The sequence below is a fragment of the Hoplias malabaricus genome, chromosome X2, assembly GCF_029633855.1.
Source record: "Hoplias malabaricus isolate fHopMal1 chromosome X2, fHopMal1.hap1, whole genome shotgun sequence".
NCBI classification, from domain to species: Eukaryota; Metazoa; Chordata; class Actinopteri; order Characiformes; family Erythrinidae; genus Hoplias; species Hoplias malabaricus.
The window spans coordinates 2,856,918-2,882,819 of NC_089819.1; the positions used below are offsets into that span (position 1 = coordinate 2,856,918).

Here is a 25,902-nt window from a genome sequence, read left to right on the forward strand (position 1 = left end):
CATGATCTTTCCTTTTAATTACACTTTGAAAGTGGAATTTTTGCCCATGCTTTTACAAGACTTCAGCTGCTCAACCATCCAGTTGTCGCTTTGGTCTGATTATTATTATTATTCATTTGTTGGCACTGATATCCATTTTTCACTAGAACTATTTAAAACGAGGGCTCATCTGATGTCAGCACATGTTTCAACTGCCTTGCGGGACATTTAAGAAGCGCTCACCCTACCTACACTCTCTATATTCCTCCCATGAAGTATGGCACAAAGTAGAGAGCACTGAACCATCTTTCTTTGCAAAGATTTGTGGATGCTCCTTTTATATATTTTATTTTTATCTTCTTATTGTGGAATGTTTAAAATCTGTGTACGCTGACATTTCTACACATTTTTTATTTTTTCATAAGTGTGTTACACAAATTCAATGTGTGTTTATATTTACAAAATGCACTCAGGTTTTTCAGAGAAAACTTTGGGAATAATTTCTTTGTGTCTTTGTCAGTTATATACAACTCCAAGAGAATGAATAATATTTTAAATAGATTTAATATTGTCACATGGGTAAATAATATGTAATGTTTTCTATAATATATATTTTTTACTTTTCCATGCAACAAAAAAAAAAAAAAAAAAAATTTATAAAAAAATAAATTTATTTAAATAAATAAATTTTATATAAAAAATAAAAAAAATAAAATGTGAGCAAAACGTGTTTTCTAGGATATATTTAAGAGAATACTGTAGCATATGGTTAACACAGGACTGCTTTGACACTGCGCATGCTCAGAGATGGTCGCTGTATTTTCAGTGCCGTTCTCGGGCTCAGCTGGGCTCCGCCTCCTCTCGCAGGGAGAAGAGATGCTGTACGTGGCAGAGTTCGGCCGTGACGTTTTAGTTTCATAGATTTCAGCAGTCTGAGATTTCCCGCTGCCAGTGGTCCACCAGCGGTCACCTGGACCACCTCCATCTCCTCCTTCACCTCCAAACACCGCACGAAGCGTCATGTGGTCCGTTTTTCTGTCTGCGTTTCTGCTGCTCCCCGCTCTCATCTTGACCTATGAAGTAGACCTGAAGAAACTCGAGGGTCTCGCCAAGGCGAAAGTGGAGGTGAGTACGTTTCTTTATTATGTCTACGATGAATACAGGTAAATAACGCTGCGTTCTTTTCGGACTCCTCCTTTTATTGGAGTAACATATGACTGGATTTGTAAATCACGTCAGTTGTCAACAGTCTGATAAAGATGTGACGTAACATTTCCGCTTTTATCCCCAACGTGTAGACTTTTCCTCAAAACAGTATCATAGCAAAGATAATAGTACAGCCACTCATAAATTCAACCCTGATTACAAATATTGGGATGATAAGAATGAATTCAATGGAGGTTCTTATTGCCATTGGTTTTACGTGTAGGCCTTTTTAATAATAAGTAGCAAACATCTATTCATCCATAAATCTTTTGAAACTGCTTCATCCTGACCAGAGTCCCCGTGGGTCATCAGCCTAACCACAATCATTGACAACAAGGCAGGAAAACAACCTTGTCAGTGCAACTCACCAGACTATTTCCATTAACACATTGCCCAGGCCATTATCACACACAGTTTCATACCGCCAGTCAACCTACCAGTATGTCTTCTTGAACTGTGTGACAGCATATGTGTCTCCTGGAAGAAACCCATGCAGACACAGGGAAAACACACACCAAGCTCCCCACAGAGACCTGAGACTATGGAGCTGTGTGTTGGTGGCACTAACTGTATCACCATGATTAGCAAGCATTATTTGTCCAAGTGATTATTATATATACTTCAGGGGGTTTTTTTACAAAAAAAAAAAAAAAATCTACTCACGTAAGATGAAGAGTGCTGTTGATCAATTAAAATTAATTGCACAACTTGCTGCAGTTAATTGTGATTAAATGCATTGTCCCTTTTTATGATGGAAACTTTTAATAGTGGATATGTTAAATAAAGATAGTAAGAGCAGCACTGGAATTTTATATTTATTAGTATTGTCTATTGATTTAGAATATATGTAATCAATACGTTTAAAATGCTAGTACTTCCTTATATTTTTGGGAGGGATATTTGTAAACGTGTTGTGTGAGAGGAAACCATTCTTTTGTACTTTATTATAATATCTCAGTGGAGTTTTGTGGATTTTTGAATTAGTGTCTCTTAATTTGCTGAGTAAAAGTTTCAGGGGGTGTTTAATCATCGACACAGCTTTAATAGAGAAAAGAAAGCTAAATTAACGTACGTTAACTCATTAATTTTGAAAGCACTAGAAGAGCCACATTGTAGTCACTGAATTAACTGAATTATTATTCTCCATAAAGTGGGTCCTTTCATTTGTGTGGCCATGTTTAAAATAGGCTTAGTATAGAATCTGTCACGCCCTCGTCCTGTCATGTCTGTTTTCCCCGCCATGTGCTCTCTCTGCACATGGCTCTGTCTGTTATAGTCCTTGTCTCCGCTCATGTCCCGCCTTTGTTCTGCCTCCTTGTCCTTAACCCTCGTTATCTGTTTCAGGTGTGTCTCGTCTGTTCATGTATTTAAGTTCCCTTGTGTCACTTCCTTTCATCGGTCGTTTGTTTCGTGTTGTTCCATTTCCTAGTCGTGTTCCCAATTCCTAGTCAGTTGTTCCTTGTTTTGTTTCCTCGTTTCATGTTGTTGTGTCTAGTCCTTTCATTTATCAGTCGTCGTGTTTACCCTCGAGTCCGTTTGTGTTTGTTTTATTATTTTGGTTTAAATAAACGTCTGTGTTTTAGCAAGTGTGACAGAATCTCACGTATCCAAGCCACAAGGTGTCAGTAAATGGCGGTTGCGAGACATGAAATGGAATCATTGGAGAAAATGACTCTTTGAAATGAATAGGGGTCATTACAGCTAACTGAAGAGCATCACTGAATGAGTGGTGTCATTTTACTCGCCAAAATCTGTTTTTGCTCAGTATTCTTAGAAAAAGCCAGGCCTTGGGAGGATGGTAAGAAGTAGGAATGTGAAATTAAATATAGGCTACCGAGCAGTGTTAGCCTTTCAAACATGATCTGGCTGTTCTGGGGCCTTGTTTTAAACAATGTGTTTTCAAGTAGGCCATGATAAACCCCTAGGGGTGTCACTGTCCGTAATACAGAACCAGTGTTCACTAACAGGTGTTTAACAGTTGAAAGGGGAATTCCAGGTTTTAATTTTTGTTTCCTTGCGTAATGGAGATGTTGAGTAAATTTGGGTGGCTTGAAGTGGAGTTGTTCCTTCCTGTGAAGAAACACAATGAGTCTGATTTCTTTACAGAAGAGGGGATAGAAATGATGAAACGTGATATTTGCAATGCAAATTCAGACATATTATTTTACTATGCAAAATGACCAGTGAACATACACTGGTCTTCTGTCTACATGTTGTTGCCCGTAGAGCTGTAGGGGAGTGTAATTGTTTGGTATTGACACTGACACTACCTGTTGCACCACAAGAAGGATTTATTTATTTATTTATTGCTTTTTTGCTAAACCTAACATCAGAATTTGTTTCATAAACGTTTTTAGAACAGAGTATTATGCATCAAGCCTTCTGTATGTATATCTTAATTCTGTTAATACCTTAAAGGTATTAAAGTCATTGAAACTCCCCTATAATTTGTAATATTTAATACTTGATCCTATATTTGCCATGTCCAGCATTTTCTTTGGTCTTAGCTTTATATTCAGTTGTAAAGGTGTCTGCAGATTTGGAGAACAGTTATTATTCTTGCTGCATTAGAGCAGTTTAGGGACTTTATTGAGATGTCACTGTTGAAAGGATTCACCTCTTCAGATGCTCCCCAACGTTATGGTAGTTTTGCATCAGGCTGTTATGGAATAATGAATAACCGTTATGTGTGTTTTATGAACAAAGTAGGAAGGTAAGAACCTATAGACAATGTCTCCAAATAGGGCCCTAGGCTATAAATATCAGATCTGTCTCCCATAAACTCTACAAGTGACCCATATGTACATATATAACCATGTCTGTGTGTTAATGTTGATCTTTATCTGAATCCTATTATAATTGTTTACTTTCCAGACCTGTGGAGGATGACAGTTGAACAGGTTGAGGGAGGTAAGCTGTGTTTCAGTTTAATTCATAGCTTCTAAAGATGGTTCATAATGTCATGATACATTAGTATTCTTTTTGTTAACGTCATGTTTGTTAGTATCTGTAATCACATCTTGCCTTTTTTCTCACTTATCCCAGGTCAAAGCCTTTGTGACTCAAGACATCCCTCATTAGTATCCTTCAAGCAGTGGTTCCAACATTTTTTGCAGCACCTCCCCTTTTCAGATTACAATATTTCCGAGCCCCTCACCAACACACACGTAAACGTCTTTATCTTTTATAACATTGAAATTCATGCAAAACTTTTTGATCAGAGGGCATTAGACAAAGGCCCAGTAATGACAGATGAATGGCTGGGTCAGAGCAGGTCCAAAATGGCAGGTTATTTGGGTCGTTCCAATTATGCAATGGTTAGTACCTTCCAAAAGAATTCAAAGGAGAGACAATTGGTGACAGGGTCATGGGTGCTCAATATTCACTGATGCTCGAGGGGAGTGAATGCTAGCCCCTGTAGTCAATTCCACAGAAGAGTTTCTCTAGCAGATCTGCTGAAACTGTTCATACGGGCTCAGATAGAACGTACACTGTCTCACAGCTTGCGATGTATGCACACCGGACACCAGGATGCACTCTGAGATGAAGGTTAGTCGGTAGATGTAGTAGTAGAACTGCAACCTTATTTGTCTAAACACCGGTCATAGGAAACAACTCCCACAAGGTCATCGGGAGGACAGTGGGGCACTCCATTACAAGCTACGGCTTGGAGACATTCACAGGCAGCCAGACTGTCGTTTAGTTGTGTTAATATCATGTACACAACACAGAATTTGGTTATAACTCTGCTTTAGAAGCTAAATGTACTAATTTAAAGTGCTCTTGATAAACTATAATTAAAATTGCAGCTCTTATGATGAGAAAATTGCATTTTCAATATTAATACAATACAATTATTTAATCATACTCAGAACTACGAACCCACGTTCCAGCTCAAGTCTTTGACTGTACGCATTTACAAATGTAGGTCCTATTTTGAGACCTAAGCTTTGTCAGGATAAGATCTCAATGATTTACCATCTGGGTCCCTCAGGAGTAGAATGAGTTTCACACTGAACTACAATTGTCTGAATGAATGCTCAGCAGTCTGAAAACAACACCAACATTCTGCACCCAAAGGCAGTGTCTACAATTGTGGGAAAACACTGTTCTCTCATTTGTTTATGTTCAGAAGCTCAGTGTAAGTTGAACAGTATGTTTAAGGGGGAATAATGACTGTTGTTTGTACATGGCTAAAGATGAACTTGTCTGTACATTTTTATTTACTGTATAAGTTACCACAGAGAGTTGTTTGTTACTCATATTTTTAGTTTTATAGCACTGTCAGTCTATGTTTTACTTTCACGCAGTTAGTGCTCTATGGAATTTAGAGTCAGTTGCATCTACAGAAAAAATAAGTCAAAATTACGCACCTATGGAGCAGGAAGAGAGCAGCATTCTCATCTTGCTTCATGCTTTTCAAAGTTTGGCAGTCTATTGTCAGAAAATCTCCAGATGCCGTTTTTCTGCCATGAGCAGAGAGAGAAAGCCTAGCATTTTTTATTTTAATTTTTTTCCACATTTACAGAAACCTACAGGCCAGTTTTGAGCACACAAACAGACTGAGCTAGCAAATGGTGAGGAAATATCTTCAGAATTTTGATTTTGATTTGAACGTTACCTTTAATTTTCATAGTATTCCTTTGGTTACTTTATGTAAATGTAAAAGTTATTGCAGTGATTTGAATATTGCACAAATTCCTGAAACCAACCTATGTTCTCATACACAGATTAACCACAATTAGACCAGGGTCAAAGATTTTTAAAATTCTGGCTGACCAGTGTATATCGGTTGTTTTTGGACAACCCACTTTGGCACCAGGGTTCTTGTGAATTATGTTCATTTCCACAGTGGTTATAAAGCATCAGTTCTTTTGCCTCTGCTAGTGAAGTTTTGTTCAGATACATTATTTGGATGTATTCACTAATAATTTACAAGGTAAATTATCTCTTTTTTTTCCTGCCAGAGCAGGGGTATTCAGATGAATCGGTTGTGTCTGAACTGGGAAACCACCAAACATTGCTGGAACTGAACACCCCTCTGTTATAGATTTTAATCTTTAACCTTCCTCTTTGTCCTCTGTCTCCTCTTATTTATTCTTTTCATGCTTTATTTGTGAGGAGACTGCCCTTGACTGGTCTGTTTTTCAGCCATAACTTAGTAATGAAGCACATCCCTGGGGCAGACCCAGAACTCGTCCTCTTAAACCACTACTACGAGGAGCTAGATGTAAGTTACATGTTTTACTTACCATACAAAGTTTACGCTTTCAGATTGGACTTGTGTCTAATGTTAGTCTCTGCCTTCAGTCCTTGCGGGTTTTAGCCACTGTCATATTTGGAGCATTTCAGACAGTTGCTGTGATGTGAAATTATAGGATCATATTCCTGTGAATAATATTTGTGTTAAAATTGACTTATATTTATCTATTACATATTTAATATCTCAAAATTATGAATTAGTTACTCAAGTTGGAAGAGTTATGAAGGTATTCTGTTATGATAATTATTAGTGTTTTGCTGCAGTCATAAAATTACCATACAATTTATTAAATATAGTAAAATGAGTATTGAATACATATTTATCTTTTTGTATCTTTTTTCCTATATATAGCAAAAACAAAATGCTATCAACAAATATAATTTGAAAATAGCGCCATCCCCTGGACAAAACACGTAGTACATTTTGGATCCCAAACACCACTACAGCTTCTTCCAAATCTACGAATCATCACATTTCTTTTCAGATTCAGCCCTGCTGTTTAAACCTAAATTTCCAACAAGGCTGTGATTTAACATCACCCTACATTTCATTCTAAGATTCTTATTAACTATGTACAGCTGATTTATGACAATTTACATAATCTTTTTCATTTATGCTCCTTTCTACTCATCCTGTGCATTTCATCTTTGTAGCGGATCCCATTGTCAGATATGACCCGTACAGAGATCAACCAACTTTTGGCCAAGCTTGGCTTTTATAAAAAAGCTCAACCTGAGGATGCAGTGCCAGAAGAGTTCCGCTTCTCACCAGCGAAGGACAGCCCCTTCAGAGAACGCCACACTACACCACCGACTACTCAGTCTGAACATACTGAGGAGCCCCAGTCTGAGATGGACATCTCACACAAAGATTTATAGGATGTTTATAAATATCACTTAGGAGTACTTGGGCAAAGTGCCCTCACATTTGCTTTAGTCTTCAGTCTAAGGCACATACCATCTGTTGTACTTTGTTTGAACATCTACTGCATTTTAGTACACAAGCTTGTGTATTGACTTGATGGTTTACATAAACATGTGTGTTATTAAAGAACAGTATGTACGTAACCCTGTTTCTACTCATTCAGGAACTAAATGACGCCCCAAACTGTAAAATCATCTGATTGGTTCGGGGTTGATGATGTATGTTCTTGAGGGTGTACAGCAGGGTCCACTGAGTGCTGGGTGGAAAGCAACATTACCACTGAGGAAAAATAAAATATTTTTAATCTGACTTTAGTATTCGAGTCTTTACTGAGTTACGTGTCTGTAGCAGTTGAATATTGTTCAGTACTCTGAAAAAAAAAAACTGCTTTTAACATGATAAACAGAGTAACTAAACATGATAAAGTATTTTGCATATGATAGCTCAGCTATAACTCTTCCACTTTGAGCCTCTTATCTGTTAAATTGTTTGAAAAAGTAAATAAGCTTTTGCATATAAATTATATATTTAGAAACTCACAACTGGAAAATCTCATTAGCTCACAGTGGATCATGGGTAATGAACTTAGTAAATTGTTGAAAAAACTTGGAAAACAAACCCTAAGAAGCATGCAAAACCTGGTAAACCAACCACTTTCCCTATGACATATGAGGAACTTGACCTCCAATTTTGCAACAGAACTGAAAAGAATCCATAGGCATCTTCTCTAAGACATTTTATGGCTGCGCTTCTGAAAAATGTTTCAGTCACGCTGTTACTAAAAACCACACCACAATTTTCTGGTATTTATCTGTAGTTGAAAAAACACCAGATTGATCACTTGAGAATTGCAATATGTGAATGTGTAAAACAACTACTTCCAGAAAAAAATGAAGCAGGTTCATGGTTTTGTAAAGATGTTTAATTGTCACTTCATATTAACTTGCAGTGTTTAGAAATGCTGAGTGAAAAATGTCCTTTTGTGCAAAAATGTAAAAACAAAATTGATGCCCTTTGTCAGACAGTAATTTTTTCCCCTTAAATATACAGTGTTTTTTCTGCAACATGGAAAGGACTGAGTCTTATTCAGCTTGTAGTTTCCTCAGCTTTCCTATTCCATTATAGGAGCTTTTAACTGACTCACTTTTTTGACTAAGAAACCTTTACATACAGCAGTGAATGTGTAGCAGTGATATGGCTTTAAAAAGATCCACAACATCCACAAATACTCATTTTTACAAAATCCATACAACATTGCTAATAACACTGTCTACAGTGACGGGTGCAGGGAACAATATATTTAAGCTGTGCCATGTGCCATTTCTTATTCATTTGGAAGGAAAAATTGGCAAAAGTGCCTCTCCACTGCCAAAATGGCTAAGTAGCGCTGTAGACCAATTAGCACTTTTGGAGCTCTAGTGCTCATGCAGGACATATTTAGGCTACAGACTAAACTAAGGAAAAATCCAGAAAACAATAAATAAAATACTTAAAGCAGACTTAATTAAAATGACATGTACGCAAAAATGTTTAGGTTTTAAAATTAGAAATCAATGTACACAAAGACAAGTTCGCAAATGCTAATGTTGCTAAACAGTGGAGGGCTTTGTTGAAAGGAGACATTGCAAAATGTGAAATATTTTGCTTACACACAACTGGACTCTATATCCAACAGTGCTATGTTTTGTACATGAGGATTCAGGGGTGGCACACAAAAAAAACACTCTACTTCACCCCTTCCTGTGAGATCACAAACACAGTTGGCAAAAGGAAAATTGGCAAAAATTAGTAGATGGGCTAAAGATGCTAACCTATTAAAATGGTCTATGAGAAAAATTGTATTAATACATAAAATAAATTTGGTTTATTTTTACTGGTAGTATATCTCATCCTTCAATAGCTCAATGTTGTACAGTAAGTATAATAACTTAGCATATAAATTAATAGAAGTTAAAACAGCTTTGAGTGCTACCATAATGTCCATTTCATATCTTTTTTTTGTTTTTACCCCCAACATACTCTTCTCCAAATCATCAATTAAACCAAAATTAGTTAAAAACTGGTCCAAGTACCAAATATATATAAAACTCTTCAAATTCTAATAGAATTTAGTATTTAAGTATATATCACTTCAGTTCAAGTTGTCAACTATGAAAAAATACTGGACCCAATGTACTTATTGCTGAAGTGAAACATTTTGTTCTCTCAGCAGGCTCCAAGTCTTACTTTGGACATATGCATAAGCAAAAATCCTATATATAGGTCATAACGTATCTGACTGAGGAGCCATTTGTCATTTATAAGAATTTATGTCCACTTCAAATAGTTCATGAAAAGTAAAAAACATTTTAAATATTCATCGCAACAAAGTGACACATAAATTAGGTTAAACATTTGGATAGTTGTGTAATTCCATACTGAATATTCTTCTCTTTTACATTTCATAGAACTGTACTAATCCAAAAACAACTTGAGCACAGATTAATAGTTACTTTGACAATTACTTTGTTAAAACTAGCTTAAATTTTATCACGTCAATATTTCATAGTCATATTTTTTGTTCAATGGGTTGCACTGTCATTACATAAAGCTGTGAGCAATAAATCTGCATGCTGGTACTTATTCTAAATGTAGTCACTTGATCCTTACAGATTATAAATGTTGAAAACCATTACAAAGAAAAATTCAAGTATATGTGAAGCATGCAGATCTGAATTCCTCTACAAATCAAAACAGTACCATAGAATAAATTTACAAACCTTAATTTAAACCTTAGATATATAGGCCATCCACTTCAATTCACTTTATGCCATTAGCATAAGAAATAAAATAACAAGCAGTTGAAAGATAATAAGATGTACAGCAAAACATTTCCTTTGGGACTCAGCACGAGATTCAGCTTTAGTTTTGTTGTTGTTACTTGTTTGCCTATTTTTCATTACGGAATAACTATATTAAAAATTTTAAAAAGGTACTTTTCTTTTCTTTTCTTAGCATTAGTTCATAGACTACAGCAATATGGCTTACTTGAGGCTCACTTACATCAAAGATTTAAACATTGGCTTACTACAGTTAAAACTAGATTATAAAAGAAAAGCAATAAGAGCATTTTGGGGAACAGTTCTATCTCCCACGACAACACTGTGGAACGGGTATATGGACGTCCAGACATGCCTGAGGAGAATGCCAGAGTCAGCAAGCGGTCAGCGGTCCGAGCGGGCTTGACACATCATCTCATATCTACGTAGGTGATTGACCAGCGACTGGACATAGGTGAAGACACACTTGGAGTCAGGCTTCTTGCCCATTATCATCATGTCCTCCACTTCCAACAGGGGCATACAGTTAGCAAAGGCCCTGATTGAAAACAACATGAGTGGGTGGAATGAATGAACAGATAATAAAATATACCATTACAAATAATAGCTTGTCCCAGCTGTCAGGAATGGTGAACCTGCAGAGACTGTATCTTGCTCAACTAAGCACAAGATGGAATATTAACTCCCACCCTTGGGGGTGGGGGGGAGGGGGATGTGGCGGATGGGGAACACCTATAGGCAGCCAAAAATACTCTCACCAAACTCCTCTACCTTGGAAAGAAATTAGAAACCAGGCCCCACCTTGAACTATCAAAATCATAAAACCTATCAGTCACACACAAGACACACAACAGTGAGCCTGCTAACAGAAAAAAAATCAAGATAATCAATGGAAAAACCACAAATCAGTAGCTAAATCTATCTAGAGCACTGTAAAATTAATTATTAATGCTGGAAAAAAAAATAGACAAGTTCTATCCTAATGACTCCTACAAAATGAAATTACTTATCCATTCTGTTTACTAGCAAAAAAAGACAAACAGGCCATCGAGCAAATTTAAAACAAGACACCAATGACCATACGTATCGTTGTTGGCATTTAACATTTCTAAAGGCATCCACATCTGGCAAGTGCAAGAGGATTTCTGCCTTTGTTTTGTGCTGTTTTGTTTCCATCATGCGTTCTAAAACGGTAGCTATAGCAGAGACTATAAAGGACGTTAGGAATCTTTGATCCTCCCATGCTCTTTCTTTGTGTCAGAAGGCCCAAACCAAGACCATGTTTGGGCGTCAGATCCCAGAGCACTGCTCACTCCTGCAAACACTGCGTGATAGTGACCGTGGCCAGGCGCTTGATATGACGTTATGTTGATCCACCAAAACTGACAAATAAAGCTTTGATAAAGAACATCACCTGACTTCATGAGTTTTACACATTCATGACATTGCCTTTTAAGCTAATAGTTCCCAACTTTTTTATTTCTTTTTTACTGCTTGTTTCAGCTGTGATTTATGGTACCTTCTTGAGTGGAGGTTATTTCCAATTGTAAGCAATCAAGAGAGTTTAGCAAGAAGACAAACTCACTTTTCATGCTGTTAGAGACTACCCTGAAATTATGTTATGATGGTTTAAAATCCTATACACCACCTTTGAACTTAATGAAATGACAGTTTACAAATGACAAGATTTGCCTTTATTGTCTTGTCCCAAATTTATTCTCATCAGATGCGTCTAGCATCTTTTTTATGTTTGTACCAGAGATGTGATGCTCATGTTATTGAAATCTTAATAATATTACCTCAAACTATTGTTGTGCCAACTAAACGCAAATTCAGACACTTGCCTTATACTGCATATAGACTACATATAGAGGCTATGTAATCCTAAATAAGCTTAACTTTATTCACACAAACGAAGACAAATTTGGAAAAACATCAGCATGGCTTCAACATGGCTGCTTTTACACTTTACAGCTATGCAATATAAATATGAATTCCTACTTCTTTTCAAGGACTAAATTTCAAATGCACATTAGCTGATCAACTACATTTGTGAAGAGGGCAAAAGCTGCCAAAAATAATGGTTTTGAATATAATATCACTGTGAGTCACACGACCTTAACACCATCTTTATCTGAATGAAAACGTGTTGCCTGGCCCACCCCACAATACTTCACCCAAACCATGATTTGACTGGACAGGTGGTTTCCTGAAAGGCCTTAATGCCACTCTCACCGTTCTGTGTCAGTTTGGACCTTAGGGGGAGTTTTTGGTTTTGACCAAGCCCTTCTGCACCAGGCCTCTGTAGAACTCTTGGAGGTACGTATACACGCACTTCCAGTCAGGCTCCCGCATCCGCACCATATCGTCCACATCCAAAAGCTGGGGACAGTCTGCAAGCGTCCTACTCGCAAAACCACGAAATGAAGAGAGGGGTGTTTTGGGGGGAGAATAGGGTGAGGTAGGAAGGAAGAAAGGGAAAAGGCATGAAAAAAGAAAGAGAAAAGAAAAGAAGTGAAAGAAAGGGTGCGGTGTGCAGCCAAACACCAGGGTGAGACAGGGGGACAGTTAGGAGAGAGAGGAAGAGAAAGAGACAAACAAAAATAGAATACACATTACATATGTGTTGACATACATTTTAATGTGCTTTCATGCTTTATGAGCATATGCACAGACACAACTTTCATTCAGATTTGTTGGTGGATATTTTTCTATGCAGGATTTCTTGGTCAGGATGTGTGAGCAAAAACATACAAAAGATTAAGACACCAAGGATTTAACAGCAATGTTTGTGTCCCGTTATATATATAAGAGTATATGGACCGTGAGGTGAGGCTACAGTGAGGAGTATTTGCACATTGTGGACACTGGGTGATCCATATGCAAGTGAGGATAGGTGATAGATGCCTATTTTACTGCATGTACACTGCAAAAAAATTAAAAAATACCTTGGCAACACTAGTAAAATGAATGGCAACATACAGAGATAACTTGTGACACTTGGGTAATACCGCTGGTAATAATAAGAAAATAATTGGGTAATAAGCTGATCATGGAGCCCAAATTAAATGTCAACAAAATATGCTTTAAATTTCTAAATGTTGGAGTGACATTATAAAATTTTTCAACAGTGAATTATAGAGCACTGTATATGTGAATTATGAATATTCAATTATATTCTTAAAACAAATATATTATACAGGATGTTTAGGGCTGCAACAAGGAATTGATCAAATCTATTATAAAAATAGTTTCCAATAAATATTATCATCAGTTATTTGGACTATTGTTCATTTCGTAGAAACATGAAAATTAGTTAATCCATTTGTCACTCTGGACATGCGCAGCTGTTCTGACATCACAAATACTGCACGTATAAACAGACAGTTTGTTGCTATTACTAACATTAATACTGTGGGCTAATGGCAACTTTAGGGAGGGGGCTATGTAGTAGTGCTAACAGTCAATTATCTGTCTGTACTCCTATTGCTCCACTCTTCAAAGAAACTGCTGCTTTAAAATCTGAGGACTTACAATAGACACTAAAAATGGCCATCATTAGCAGAGGCCACCAAAAGAAATTACAATCTGTGAGCACCTGGGCTTGTTTTAAATCATGAAAGAAAATCAAATAGAAAAATGAAGCTTGGCTAAATTTACACACATAAAATAACGGGAGCAGAAAGCAGACCCCTGCACGTACTTCTTAGAAATAACCATAAACGGCTTATTTCATTTGTCATTATAAATGCTGTGTTATTTACACTGAGTTATGTCTCTTTTCCTAATCGAACACCAAGTGGAGTTGATACTAAAAGAGCTGATACTTTGACTACTTGAGTATCCCAGACACCTCAACACCATCTGAGTGCCTCTGCTTCTCCGCAGGTAAAATAGCTTAGCAAAACAATTTAGCCCAGAACATGTGACAGGTTAACAATTTACTCTGTAATGAAAAATCTTAAAGAGACATTATTCACTGAGGGTCAATTAGAGAGTGCCTACTTGTATTTTATGTTCAGAATTTTTTTATTATATAAAAGTGTTTGTTCACTATATTTTATTGAAATGTTTTAAGGTTTGTGTATTTTAATATAGTTTACATTAAACCAACTTGTTGATTAATACAAAATATAATTGATAGGTTAATGAATTATATAGTAAATGTTAGTTGCAGCCCTACTGATATTAAGTAAACCATCTTGAATGCAGGCTGTTTAATATTTTGCAGTGTACAGAATTGGTTCCTCAAATGTCTCAGCAGTTAGAGGCCACAAGGCTGACTCAGTAATTCATGCAAAGCATTAACTGTGAAATGCAGACACTGATGTGTAAGTGCCCATTAGTCAGTCAGGGTGAGTGAACGATTCAAAATTAAGTCGAGAAGAGAGCAGGAACAACTGACAGGAGACAAATCGTAAAAAGAAAAAGTCAAGAGGGGTCTGAAGACCCATTCATGATTAACCAAGGAATAAAGTCAAGGGTTCACTAAACGATGCCAAGTAGTGCTTATCCAGCGGAGGACAAATGTGTGTCATTCATTAGAGTCCAGCTAGATGCGTCTGGTTTAGTAAAGAGTCAAGCTGTACGGGTCGTTACCTCTCTGTGTAGAGGAGGGAAAGTGGAAAATGAGAAAAAAAATTTGTAGCAATTCATTAAGGGAAAGTAATGTCACTGAGCAACAGTCCTTGAGGGACCAAGGAATTGTCAGTGGATGTAAAATGCATAAGGCAGTACAATTACTTCAATGATATCATGAACATCTCATTAGATTAGCGCAAGTAATCACACTTAGGGCTAAACACACAGTATGTTTCATTTGCACTAGGGGTTATGTTAGTGTCATTAGGACAGAGTTTCTTGGAAAGCCCTGCAGACACCCAGAGCCTTTTTGATAAAAATCAGACAAAATCTGTCAGCACACACTCTAATCCTCAAGATCCGCCTCTGGATAATATCACGTTGAACTGCAAAGCAGCACAAGGAAAAAGCTGGCTAGTAATGGCAAATTTGCTGCAACTTTATTGGGATAACTTGTACAAGTTTACTTGTATTCTAATCACTACCATATCCAATGAATCACTCTAAATATTATGAAATGACATATTCGGCATTAGTGCAGAGTGTGTTTATCAGTTAAAAGATTTAAGAGATGAAAAATGTTTATTGGCTCTGTATAAATGGTTAAAACATAACACCCAAAGGTTAAACATTTGTTAAATATTTAATTGTTAGAATTAAACATTTACAACAGTGTTGAAAAAAGCAGAAGTAAATGTACGTGCTGGTGTGTGCTCATTTATGCACTTACTCTGCTGTTTTAAAGGCCACCTCGAAGTTTTGCCGTCGATTGCTAGGACTGAGAGCAGAGTAGTCGAAGGCCTCAGGGAAGAAGTTGTGCACTAGAGCACAAAAAGCCATTCCATCGCTCCAGCTGGATGAGAAGTTCTGAATGTCCACATTCTGAATATATTGACAATGGAGGGGGGGTAAAAGTAAAACTCAGTAAAAGAGTTGGAATACATAGGACAAAATGACATGAAGAAGACAAAGTCTGTATGTATCTTTGTAAATAAATAAGTTTGCTTTGTGTAATAAAATGTGTATATTCTGCCTGGCACACACCACTGGCTGTGGTCTAACAAGCTACTTTATAAGCTAGTTTTAGTAGCTTAGGGCACAGTAGTCACACTTAAGAATAACATTAATGCTTGTTGACCTACTTACATCATAGTCGCGAGTTTTAGCTCTGCACCAATCCAACAGCATCTGTTTGATTGAGTTAGCGTTGGGTACACCAAAGCTAGTGGAGCGCTGGACCCTGTTTATTTGTGAGGCTGGGGAACTGTTACCAAAAAAGAAAAAGTTTTTTTCTTTTTTATCCATATTTCTTTTTTATAAATATTATGGCGAATCTTAAATGCAAACGATCACTTCCAAAGAACCATCCATAACTGTTTTTAGGTATTCAGTGTACTATGGTCTACTGTCATACAAAGAAATATTTCACTGTCAGAAACCACAATTTTATTTGAGGTATGATAATTTGGAATTAAGAATGAACAGCACCAATTGGTGAGCTATAAGATTTTTTGCTACATTACCTTGTAATCTCATGCCAAACTAGACACAACTAAACATGACTGATTATCTCTGAGATACATCTAGGATTTTTAGATTTTGATTACACTGACACATCAAAAGATTTCCATGTTAGAATTTCTGTTTACAATCTCAATCTGCCAAACCATAGCCAAGCCATAAATCTATGAAGGTACCAAAACAGTGTTATTTGACATTTATTATATTTTAAAGCCACTGTCAGTCAATTTGTTTGTGAATATAAAAATGCATCTTAATCTTACATATATGCCACGTGAAAAGCCTTTGTTCAGGGGGCTGCAGTGCACTTTGAGAAACGCCTTCTGTATTAAATTTTAATGTGTCCAGATGCAGAAAAATGTTATCACCACAGTTCCCCTGATAACCATTCCAATCCCAATAGTGCTTTAGAGGATGAATGAGCTGGAAGGCTGTGTCTTTATCAAGGTGAGTGTCGTGAACATGCTGCTAAAATTTATCTGTGGCACAACTGCTGTGACGTAAGCCAAAATTAGCCTGGTGCAACTCAAACTCAACTCAAACTTTCCAACAGAAGAAAGCTGCGGGAAATGTCTCTATATGTGCCACTTCAGAGCCCATTCATTATAAAACATACAGGTCAGTGTTAGAAGAAACGTATGATAATGAAGGGACAGTGGCTTTAATATACAGCTTATGAATATTGTTTATGAAAATTATTTGAGAATGAACATTAAGATGCATTGCTCACCCTCCACCATCCTTCTCAAGCTTTTCAATCATGGCTTTTCTGGCCTGTGAGGCGGATGTTTTGGGCAGTGTCTGAGCCCTCATAAGCTCCTTCTTGCGTTCAGCCTGTCTGTGCTCCAGCGCTGCCAGGCTGCCTCCACTACGTGAGGAGTCATCCTCACGATCAAATACACTGAGAATAAATAAAAAAGAAGGAATTTCAAAGAAATTAACTACAAGTCCAAAGGAGATGAACTCAGGAAATTTCGTACAAATAAAAACATAATTTAGTACATAATTTCACATTCAGAGTTATGATTCTGAAGGTAGCATTGTAAGTCAGATATGCCTAAATCATAAATATACATACTGAAATCTACAGAATGCTCAGATAACCTCTTACAATGGCTTTTGCTAAGTACTATATTAATTATATATATATTTCCTCTTTGGAATATTTATAATAAAAATATTTAAATGCCCATCTCTGATGGAAACTGCTCACCTTCCAACCTTCTTGGTTGAACTTGAGGAAGAAGAATAGCTGTAGGACTTAGTTTGCATGGTGCCCCCTAAAGTCAAATCAGAAAAGCAAAAAGAGTGAAGGTGAACAATTTATAGAATATTGCAAATTATTAATATGAAAACAGCAAATAAATTTAGGTTCAAACTGAGTAACTTACTGTCAGACTTCTGGGTATACGTAGCTTCCATAATAGTGCTTCGGGACACCCTGCTGCCATCGCCTAGACATAAAAGCATAAATAACAAAACACATGGCTTAAATAAAATAAAAATGTAAAAGTTACAATAACAATAGTGAATTCTCATTGCGAATATGTTAGCATTCTTAGTATTCATTACTCATTATAAACACAGCATTTTTTGTCCTATATTAAATTCTGCTAACATAAAAAAAAACATTTTCTTCATCCCAAATATTTGAAATTCTTCACCCAAAGATACAGATGTTGGGTCTAATAAATGAAAGCACTGTTAGTGACTAACACATAGATCCATTATTGATAATGTTATGAGTTTTTTTCCAAGTTAAAATCATATTATATGATTATATGTAGTCTCACAAGACTGCTGTCAGGAATCATCAGTGGAATTACAGCTTAATACCAATTCAGGTGCAAAGTATTCAGGCATATATACCAGATAACACACCACACACACACACAGTCAAAAACCATCGTACCTAGCTCTTCCTGAGAACCTCCCAAGTTGGCTTCTGAAGGCAAAAGAAGAATGGAACAACAGAGCGAGGAAACAAACAAAAAAAAGAGGACAGCAAAGTATGAGTACACTCATTACCCTGATGGGAATGTATGAGTGATAATGAAGACCGAATGAACGAAAGAAAGAAAGAATGAACAAAAGAAAGAAAGAAAGAAAGAATGAACGAAAGAAAGAATGAACTAAAGAAAGAAAGAGAGAATGAACGAAAGAAAGAATGTTGTGGTGTGTTTCTTCAGGACATTAGGAGCCACCTACTTTGATATGAAATGGCTGCTGAAATTCTGAATGTTGTGTGTGATGTGTAGTCACATGAATCAGTCTTTAAAACTGAATTAAAATAAAACAAAGCCCAAGAGAAGCTCTTATCACAGACGCTTCAAATAAAACACATACCCAAACAAATGAACCCAAACTTTTTGGTAATTTGTATATAAAACTTCCAAACAGTTTTGTGCTTTCCACTGGATGGCGCCTACTCAACTCGGCTCAGCTTAGTTCTACATGTTTTTGGGACCTGGTCCCTTTCCCATTAGCAAAGCTCGCCCACGAAATGGAGCCAGTGACGTTTCAAAACACTGTCTCTAAAGGAACCGTTAACTTTGGAAACCAAAAAACAGTGCAGTAAGGTTAAACATGTGTTTACTCATCTTGTATTCATGTGTTATTTTTGTTTTTTTGGGACTGAACATGGCTCCACGCTTTAGTTTAAAGAGACCAGTAGAGTTTTTTCGCTCCAAGTTGCACCGTCTGGCTTTCGCTGGAGTCTTTGGTCTGCCACAAATCCAAGGAGCGTTTAAAGGCCTTTACAACAACATGGTGTAATTTTACAAGCTGCAGTTAGATCAAAACAAATGTTATCTTTACTGTACCTTGGAGACTTTACAAGTGGTTTGTTTTGGATGACTGAATTTTGTCATGACTGCTCTGCGAGGTTTATGGGTAATGTTTATTCCCTACTTGGTTCGTTGGAACAGCGAGTGTGCAGGTAAAAAAAAAAAGTACCTGGTTCCAGGTACTAAATTTACCTAACAAAAAAAAACTAAATAGGCAAGTGGACCAGTAGGTAACAATTCTAAATGTTCCTAAGAAAGTAAGACAAAAGGTGAGAATGCTGCTTGCACTAATTTATTATGATGCGTTTACATATTCTGTACACTCAAGTATGTTTGTTTTATAATGGTGATTTGGTGAGGATCCATTTGTCACCTGATTGAGCAAAACGGTTGGTTTTCGTGATCTCACTGATGGTGGAACCATCTGCAGACTTCTCAATCTTCTTCATCACCATTTCCCCGGCACCTGGGCCTGGCCGAGTCTTCTGGGACCTATCTTCTCTCTGCTGCCTCAGCTCCTGCAGACGCACCTCTCTTTCCTTCTCCCTTTGGTCTGAACAGGACAGCAAAAAAAGAGAACAGAAGGAAAGATAAAGAACAGAAAGCACAACATTTATGCCAGGTAGAGGGGAAATTTTTATATATATATATATATATATATATATATATTAGATAAATTGAGAAATAAGAAAAGAAAAAAAAACAGCCAAAATAAAAAGGACTAAAAAAGAAAAATGTTAAAGTATTAGTTTTATACATAGAAGGATCACTTTGCACAATCATGTAGTGATCTGTAAGACATTATTATTGGGGTAACAATAAAACAGCAACCTACTGTTCAGGTCTGAGCCACACATTAATTCATATATACACATAACATTTATAACAGAGAAACAGTTCTGAGGCAATACGTCTTTCTGCTGGACATGATGATCTCTTAATCAGCCCTCGAGTTTCACTGTCTTACCCCTACATTTTCATTTCTAAGCACCACAAATACAGAAAAGAACACAAAGCTAAAAATATACAAATACTCTTCGGCACAAAGACTGATATTTACCAGCCAGAAGGAAAGAGCTGGCATTTGAGGTTCTGGGAACACACTTTTTTCCTGGTAGTAATTTATAGAATTGTATCTCTGTGTAGAGCTGTAAGACCAACACACTTTAAACCAGGCTTATAAGGTGAAACACTGGTGAACTTTCAGAAATGTGGATGATACCAATATGCTATTCATGCAAATGCAAATCAAGTGAAATTACCACTCAGTTATATATAACTATAGGTGCAAAATGAGTGAAAATGCTGCAGGCATATGCACAAATCAGATATCAGAACCCCACACACGCATGGGCAAATAGCCATCATACCTAGTTCTTCCTGAGAACATCCCAACCTGGCTTCTGAAGGCAGAGGGGAAAATGAAAGATGAAATTAAGCAATTAGAGAAAGGAATGGAAAGCAAAGAATTCTGCTGTCCACATATTACCCTGACGTATGCCATGGAGAGAGAAAGGCAGAGATGGACAAAGGGAAAAAAACTAAGAAAATCAGACTGACAGGAAAAAAAAAAAAGATAAAAAGAACAAAACAAATAAAATATGAAGGGATAAGAAGGCGGCAAGCAAGAATAATATGGCTGATGGACACACCTCTCTTTTTCTTTCGAAGTTCTCTCAGAGCTGCCCTGATCATTTTCCGCTCTTCAAAATCTTTGGAGTCGTCAAGCTGTTACATCAAAAATAAAATAAAATAACCGTGATTGCAAAAGGAAACTTTGTTAGCTTGAATGGTCTGGAGGTCATTTAGTGACTATACCATTCTGTCCAGGATCTCCTCATCCTCTATGGCCTCCAGCTGTTCAGAAGTGAGCTTGGCACTGCTGGTGCTACAGTAAACGTTGCTCTTCACCTGCGCCAATGAGGAGCCATTAGGGACAACAGGGGCTTCACTGGCCGTCTGGACAGAAGGTTCCGTTGTAAAGACCGGCTCCGTTTCCATCTGTGAGGGGAGAGGTTTAGAGACACAGTGAAAGCTGTTTATCATTACTGCATCTCAGACGAATACATATTTTGCTAATCCAAAAAGAAATTACAGTCCACTAGCAACATGATCATTTAAAAAAAAAAAACCACACACACCAAAATTGCTGTGATGCCTGAATTGACTAAGATTACACGATTTGATTAAATTATCTTGGTCAACAGAGATATATTTTTTAAATTAATTAATAAAACTGCTGAATAGAACTGAATTTTACTCATCTGTGACTGGAAGAATTTGTTGAATTTTATATTTATATAATTTAGAATTTTATTAGAAATAGCTCAATAATTTTGTTTTAGCCAATGTAATGATGAAAAAGAATGTATATAACAATTTCTTTAAACAATTACACATTTAAAAAAAAAAACTTTTATTTAGGTTTTAAATATAGGAAAATGTTTTTATATTATATCTATTAGTCAGAGCTAAAGAACAGCAACATCTTGAGAATACAGCCTTTACAAATATGTGCTGAAAAAATGCTTTTTTCATGATTTTAAAAATGTTTTATGAACATTCTAGCTTTTGTGTTGTGTCTATTTGAATTTGGTCAGCACTTTAAATTTTTAAAATTAGGGAACAAATGTAGTGTTGAAGGCATAGGAGATGTGGAGAGGGGAAAAAAAAAAAAAAAAGCCATGGAGCTGGGGGAGGGGGATGTTTCCGAATCTGATTTATCCTTACAGCTGTGTTTACACAAAAGCCATGGAAGCTGGTTGACATTTAAACAGAAATGAGAGCACACTGATTTCTCTGAATGTCCCTGAGAGGGACATTCAGGCTTACATGCTCTCATAACCCAATCCCACTCTACGGCTCAACCACTAACTCCCTGCCCTGCCAGAGGGGATGAATCATGCTGAGAGAGCCAGAGGTTGCTAATCACCAGGTGTGTCAACTCATGGACAACAATGAGTAGGGTAGTTACAAAACTAAATATATGTAAATATATGAAATCGGAAAATGATTGAAATCATTCAATACAATCAGTCTGTGCATGTCATTTCACTGGCTGAGGACAGAGGCCCAGAGAGAGAGAGAGAGAGAGAGATTTTTACTGCCACAAATTGGTAAATGTTTTAATTCCAATTGTCTTCAGCAGTGTATGAGTGTAACCTCTATACCTCTCCCTCCAAATCTTTTTGTATTATGTTGAGTGTGCACGTGAAGTGTATGTATGTATGTATGTTTGTGCGTGTGTGTGTGTGAGAGAATGACAGAAATTAAAAACTAGCCAGGGACTTGTGTGTCTCAAGTGATGACAAGGGACCATGGGAGATGAGAGCCAGCTATAAACAGAGCAAGCCTAGTTTCCATAAGCACCCTTGCGCTGTAGGCTGTTCATAGAAATAAATCTAGACTGGCCAAAAGTCTATATGTTCAGACATCAGGTCTCCAGCCTCTTTTTATAGGGTGCCGTGAAAGGCTACCTGCCATGTGCTGCTGGCTTTTTGGTTTTGTTGTGCTTCTGGAATAAAGTCTCCCAAGGAGCCTTGTTACTACAATGTCTTGATAGAATGCACACATTTCTTGTGATGACACTAAACATAAAAAACAAGGCACCCAACAATGAGATAAAAATAGGCTAGGCCTTCTTTAAAAAAATATATATATATCTGAGAGTTTATATAAAGACTTGGCACAGCTGAAACCATCTCTAGTAACTGAATGAAGCGTGTGTAAAATCACTGAGAGAACCCCAATATTATGTAAGAGTTGGATGTTAAAGGCACTGAGGTTCATCCCGAGTGCACACCATTCAGCTGGGCCTATTCTTTTTCCACCTAGTATTGTTACTGTATTATGTACAGTGGGCCTTAAAAAAGAGTAAAGGAATGCACAAATATTCTGCCCAATTGCACGTACCATCTGCCACAAAAGCACCAGCTAGTTATTGCAGATGAAATGCTTAATTTACAGTAATTACTACATAAAAAAATATTAAATAAAACTGACAGTAATCATTGAAGGTTTCTGTTTCTCCATCCTCCCTCAATGTACATCTCATTTATCTGATGTGTGCAAAATTCTGCACTACGTTTGAGACTACCCAGCCTATATGGAGATACCACACAACATTAACAGACTACAGATCATTCAATTTCTTTAAATTAATAACAATTAAAAAATTATGCTGACCACCTCACCCTAGATCAGCATTTAATGTGTATACTCCAGATTCTGCATGCACACTGTCCACCACATCCCATTGTAAAAAAAAAAAAAAAAAAATTTTTACAGCTGCTAAAAACTTAGGTCATTGCCAGGACTAAAATCCTATTTGGGCCAAATTTAGCATGTTGGCCGCAGCTCAGATTTAAAGTATTAAATAGAAAACAAAAAAGAAAACTGAGCACAATGCTAGATGAAGCTGTACACGGGTATGGCATTTCAGAAAGCAAAATGAGAATGTGTGACAAGAGGGGCAACAAAGGTCAGCAACACTAACTTTGACAGCTGGTCTTATCTAGGAAGAGAACTTGCATGCTTTTTTTGGCCAGCGTGGCCCTCCCTTATAATGCAACACAAACACATGCTCCTTACAACCACATAAGTGCACAGCAGCTGGACACTGTCCTCACTAGAAAGGTGCTCTAATTAATCCCTTTATTTAAAGGCAACTTCTGTTGTCTCTGGTTTGTTTACATTCATAACACCCATGTCTTTTAAGGTGGAAGGGTATGTTTGAGGGGAAAATAAAAGTCTGTTGTTTGTGTCTGAAGTTTAACTTGTCTAAGTTTTTATTCACTGTTTGAATTATCGCAGAAACTCCTTTGTAACTTACTTTGTTAAATTTTGTATCATTTGTGGTGTCCCGACTTTAGACTCAGTTGCACCTTAATTTGAAACTTTAAAAATAAGTCAATATCACCCACATATGGAGCAAGAACAGAGCAATATCCTCAAGTCCATTCATGTTTTTCAACATTGAGTTCTCTCTGCCTTTTAAGAACACATCCAGATGCCATTTCTCTGCCATGAGCAGAGAGACAAAGCCTAGCGTACTGGGCCGAGGTCCTTTATTGTTTAACCTGTTTACTGACACTAGGGTTTCATTAAGACATTAATCTGGTCTTCAGCACACAAACTGATTGGAGAGATTGTATACAAATTTACAGGTATAGTGGATTGGTAAAGACACGTTTGGCAGTCAAAGTGCTAAATATCTGGTAAAGCCTTATTTTTTTAGTTTATTTATACAGTTATCAAAGAAACAGATAAAATACAGAAGCTCTCTTGCTAAAAATAGCAGCAGTCATAATATAATGGTCACACAATACACTTATGTGCCAGAATCTACATAAGCAAATTCATTTCAGATTACTTAACTCAATGCAGTTGGAGACAAGTATGAGATGTGCTAATAGGTGGGGTACATGTCTCCATTAGTTTTCCAGAAGCACTTGTCAGCACATCCTGTATAAAAGACTTCAGACACCAAATATGTCTTGGCTTGGTCAACTACATGCTTGCAATAAGGTAAGCTTACAATTGTGTACATTTGAGCTCTATTGAATCTTTGTTTTAAATAACACTTCCGTTTTGTATTTCTGCTTAGTGTCAATAATATAACAATAGAATAAACCCTTGAAAAAAACACGATAAAACATGTACACATGCATACTACCATGCTATTGCTTCGGGAGAAGCTACCCGTCTGTGAAGATGTAGAAGACGACCGTCGAACAGCAAAGGTAGGTGGATGGGGGACAGGCTCAAAATCAAGATCAGAAGCATTCCTTGAGATCTCAGTGTCTTGATCTTCTTGTACCTGGGGTTCAGGTAGACCAAGCGCATGACAGAGGGCCTCTATCTGTCTGGCTAGCTTCTCCTGCTGTATCTTTAACCTTAAATTTTCTTCCTGCAAAGCAGAAACAGCTTCAATAGCTGGAGCCATCTGAGCTGTGGCTACCTCCAAGCGTTCATCTACTCGCTTTCCAAAAGCCTTTAGGTCACAATGGATCTCTTGTACAGCACACTGAAGAGTTAGCTCTAGACCACACAAGTTTTCATCAGCATCAGGTCTCTTTTCTTCTACATCTTCTGTAACCACAGAATCTGCAAGAAGGTCCCCAATGACAGCCTCCAGGCCAGACTCCGCACACTGGACTGGACTGCCGAGGGGAGCTGCTGTGTTCTCCAAGGTTGGAATAAGCTCCAGGTCGACACCAGGCATAGTTTTTGCTGGCTTTCTCACGTCCACCTCTGCTGAAAATGAGCACAAGCGAGGGCCTGGATTTCACACTGGGTATCCTCGTAAATTCAACAGTAGTTGATTAAACTATCAGAGCGAACAAAAGAGTGAAACCTCACACTGCTATATGCCAGTTGCCGACCCCACAAAACATACCTACTCTAAAAGTGAGTTGGGAACAACTCCCAGCTCTTTATACCCCCCACTAATATCCCTTCTCTACAGCTGGCCAGAATTTGAGCCAATGTCCAGGCTTGGAATTTTGTCACCATGGCAGCAAAGGCCCAGGGCCCCTCCTCTAACTCAGGTGGCATAGTCGTGTCTATTTATCACCAGTCAGTCCATTATCCTAGTGGGTACACCCCCTTCGGCCCCTACTGCTCTCTTTATTTAGAGCCCCTGCCCTTCACACCTCTACTGGCAGACAACAAACAGCCACAGGGGCAATGGGTGGACATTGTTTCTTATTTCCTGTACTATAGTCTAAATGAAGTGAACACAAAAGTAAGATAAGCTGAAGCCCAGTGCAATTTCACATTGAATTTTAAAGAACTCCAGAGTGCTACACATCCTCAGCAGCTT

The 25,902-nt window shown here is 37.3% G+C and overlaps 2 protein-coding genes across 4 annotated transcripts in view; one reads left to right on the forward strand and one right to left on the reverse strand.

Annotated features, from left to right (window-relative positions):
• Positions 1 to 820: 820 nt before the first annotated feature.
• LOC136677223 (selenoprotein M-like) lies at positions 821 to 7,652 on the forward strand. Its single transcript, XM_066654694.1, has 5 exons — positions 821 to 1,104; positions 4,060 to 4,095; positions 4,231 to 4,265; positions 6,337 to 6,415; positions 7,102 to 7,652. Exons 1-5 carry the CDS (start codon positions 1,000 to 1,002, stop codon positions 7,324 to 7,326), a joined length of 480 nt encoding a protein of 159 aa, XP_066510791.1. The 5' UTR covers positions 821 to 999; the 3' UTR covers positions 7,327 to 7,652.
• A 631-nt stretch (positions 7,653 to 8,283) lies between these two features.
• LOC136676682 (smoothelin-like) overlaps positions 8,284 to 25,902 on the reverse strand; it is a 73,100-nt gene continuing 55,481 nt past the window's right edge. For 2 of the 3 annotated variants that reach the window (XM_066653848.1, XM_066653846.1), the window contains exons 11-19: positions 20,898 to 21,080; positions 20,732 to 20,807; positions 19,453 to 19,632; positions 17,685 to 17,747; positions 17,507 to 17,573; positions 17,024 to 17,194; positions 15,919 to 16,036; positions 15,503 to 15,654; positions 8,284 to 10,729 (exon numbers count right to left, since the gene is read on the reverse strand). In XM_066653848.1, the coding sequence (XP_066509945.1) occupies positions 10,576 to 10,729; positions 15,503 to 15,654; positions 15,919 to 16,036; positions 17,024 to 17,194; positions 17,507 to 17,573; positions 17,685 to 17,747; positions 19,453 to 19,632; positions 20,732 to 20,807; positions 20,898 to 21,080 (1,164 nt within the window). In that variant the 3' untranslated portion in view covers positions 8,284 to 10,575. Of the gene's footprint in view, positions 10,730 to 12,426; positions 12,596 to 15,502; positions 15,655 to 15,918; positions 16,037 to 17,023; positions 17,195 to 17,506; positions 17,574 to 17,684; positions 17,748 to 19,452; positions 19,633 to 20,731; positions 20,808 to 20,897; positions 21,081 to 25,902 lie in introns of all 3 variants that reach the window. The other variant, XM_066653847.1, reaches the window with a different exon arrangement.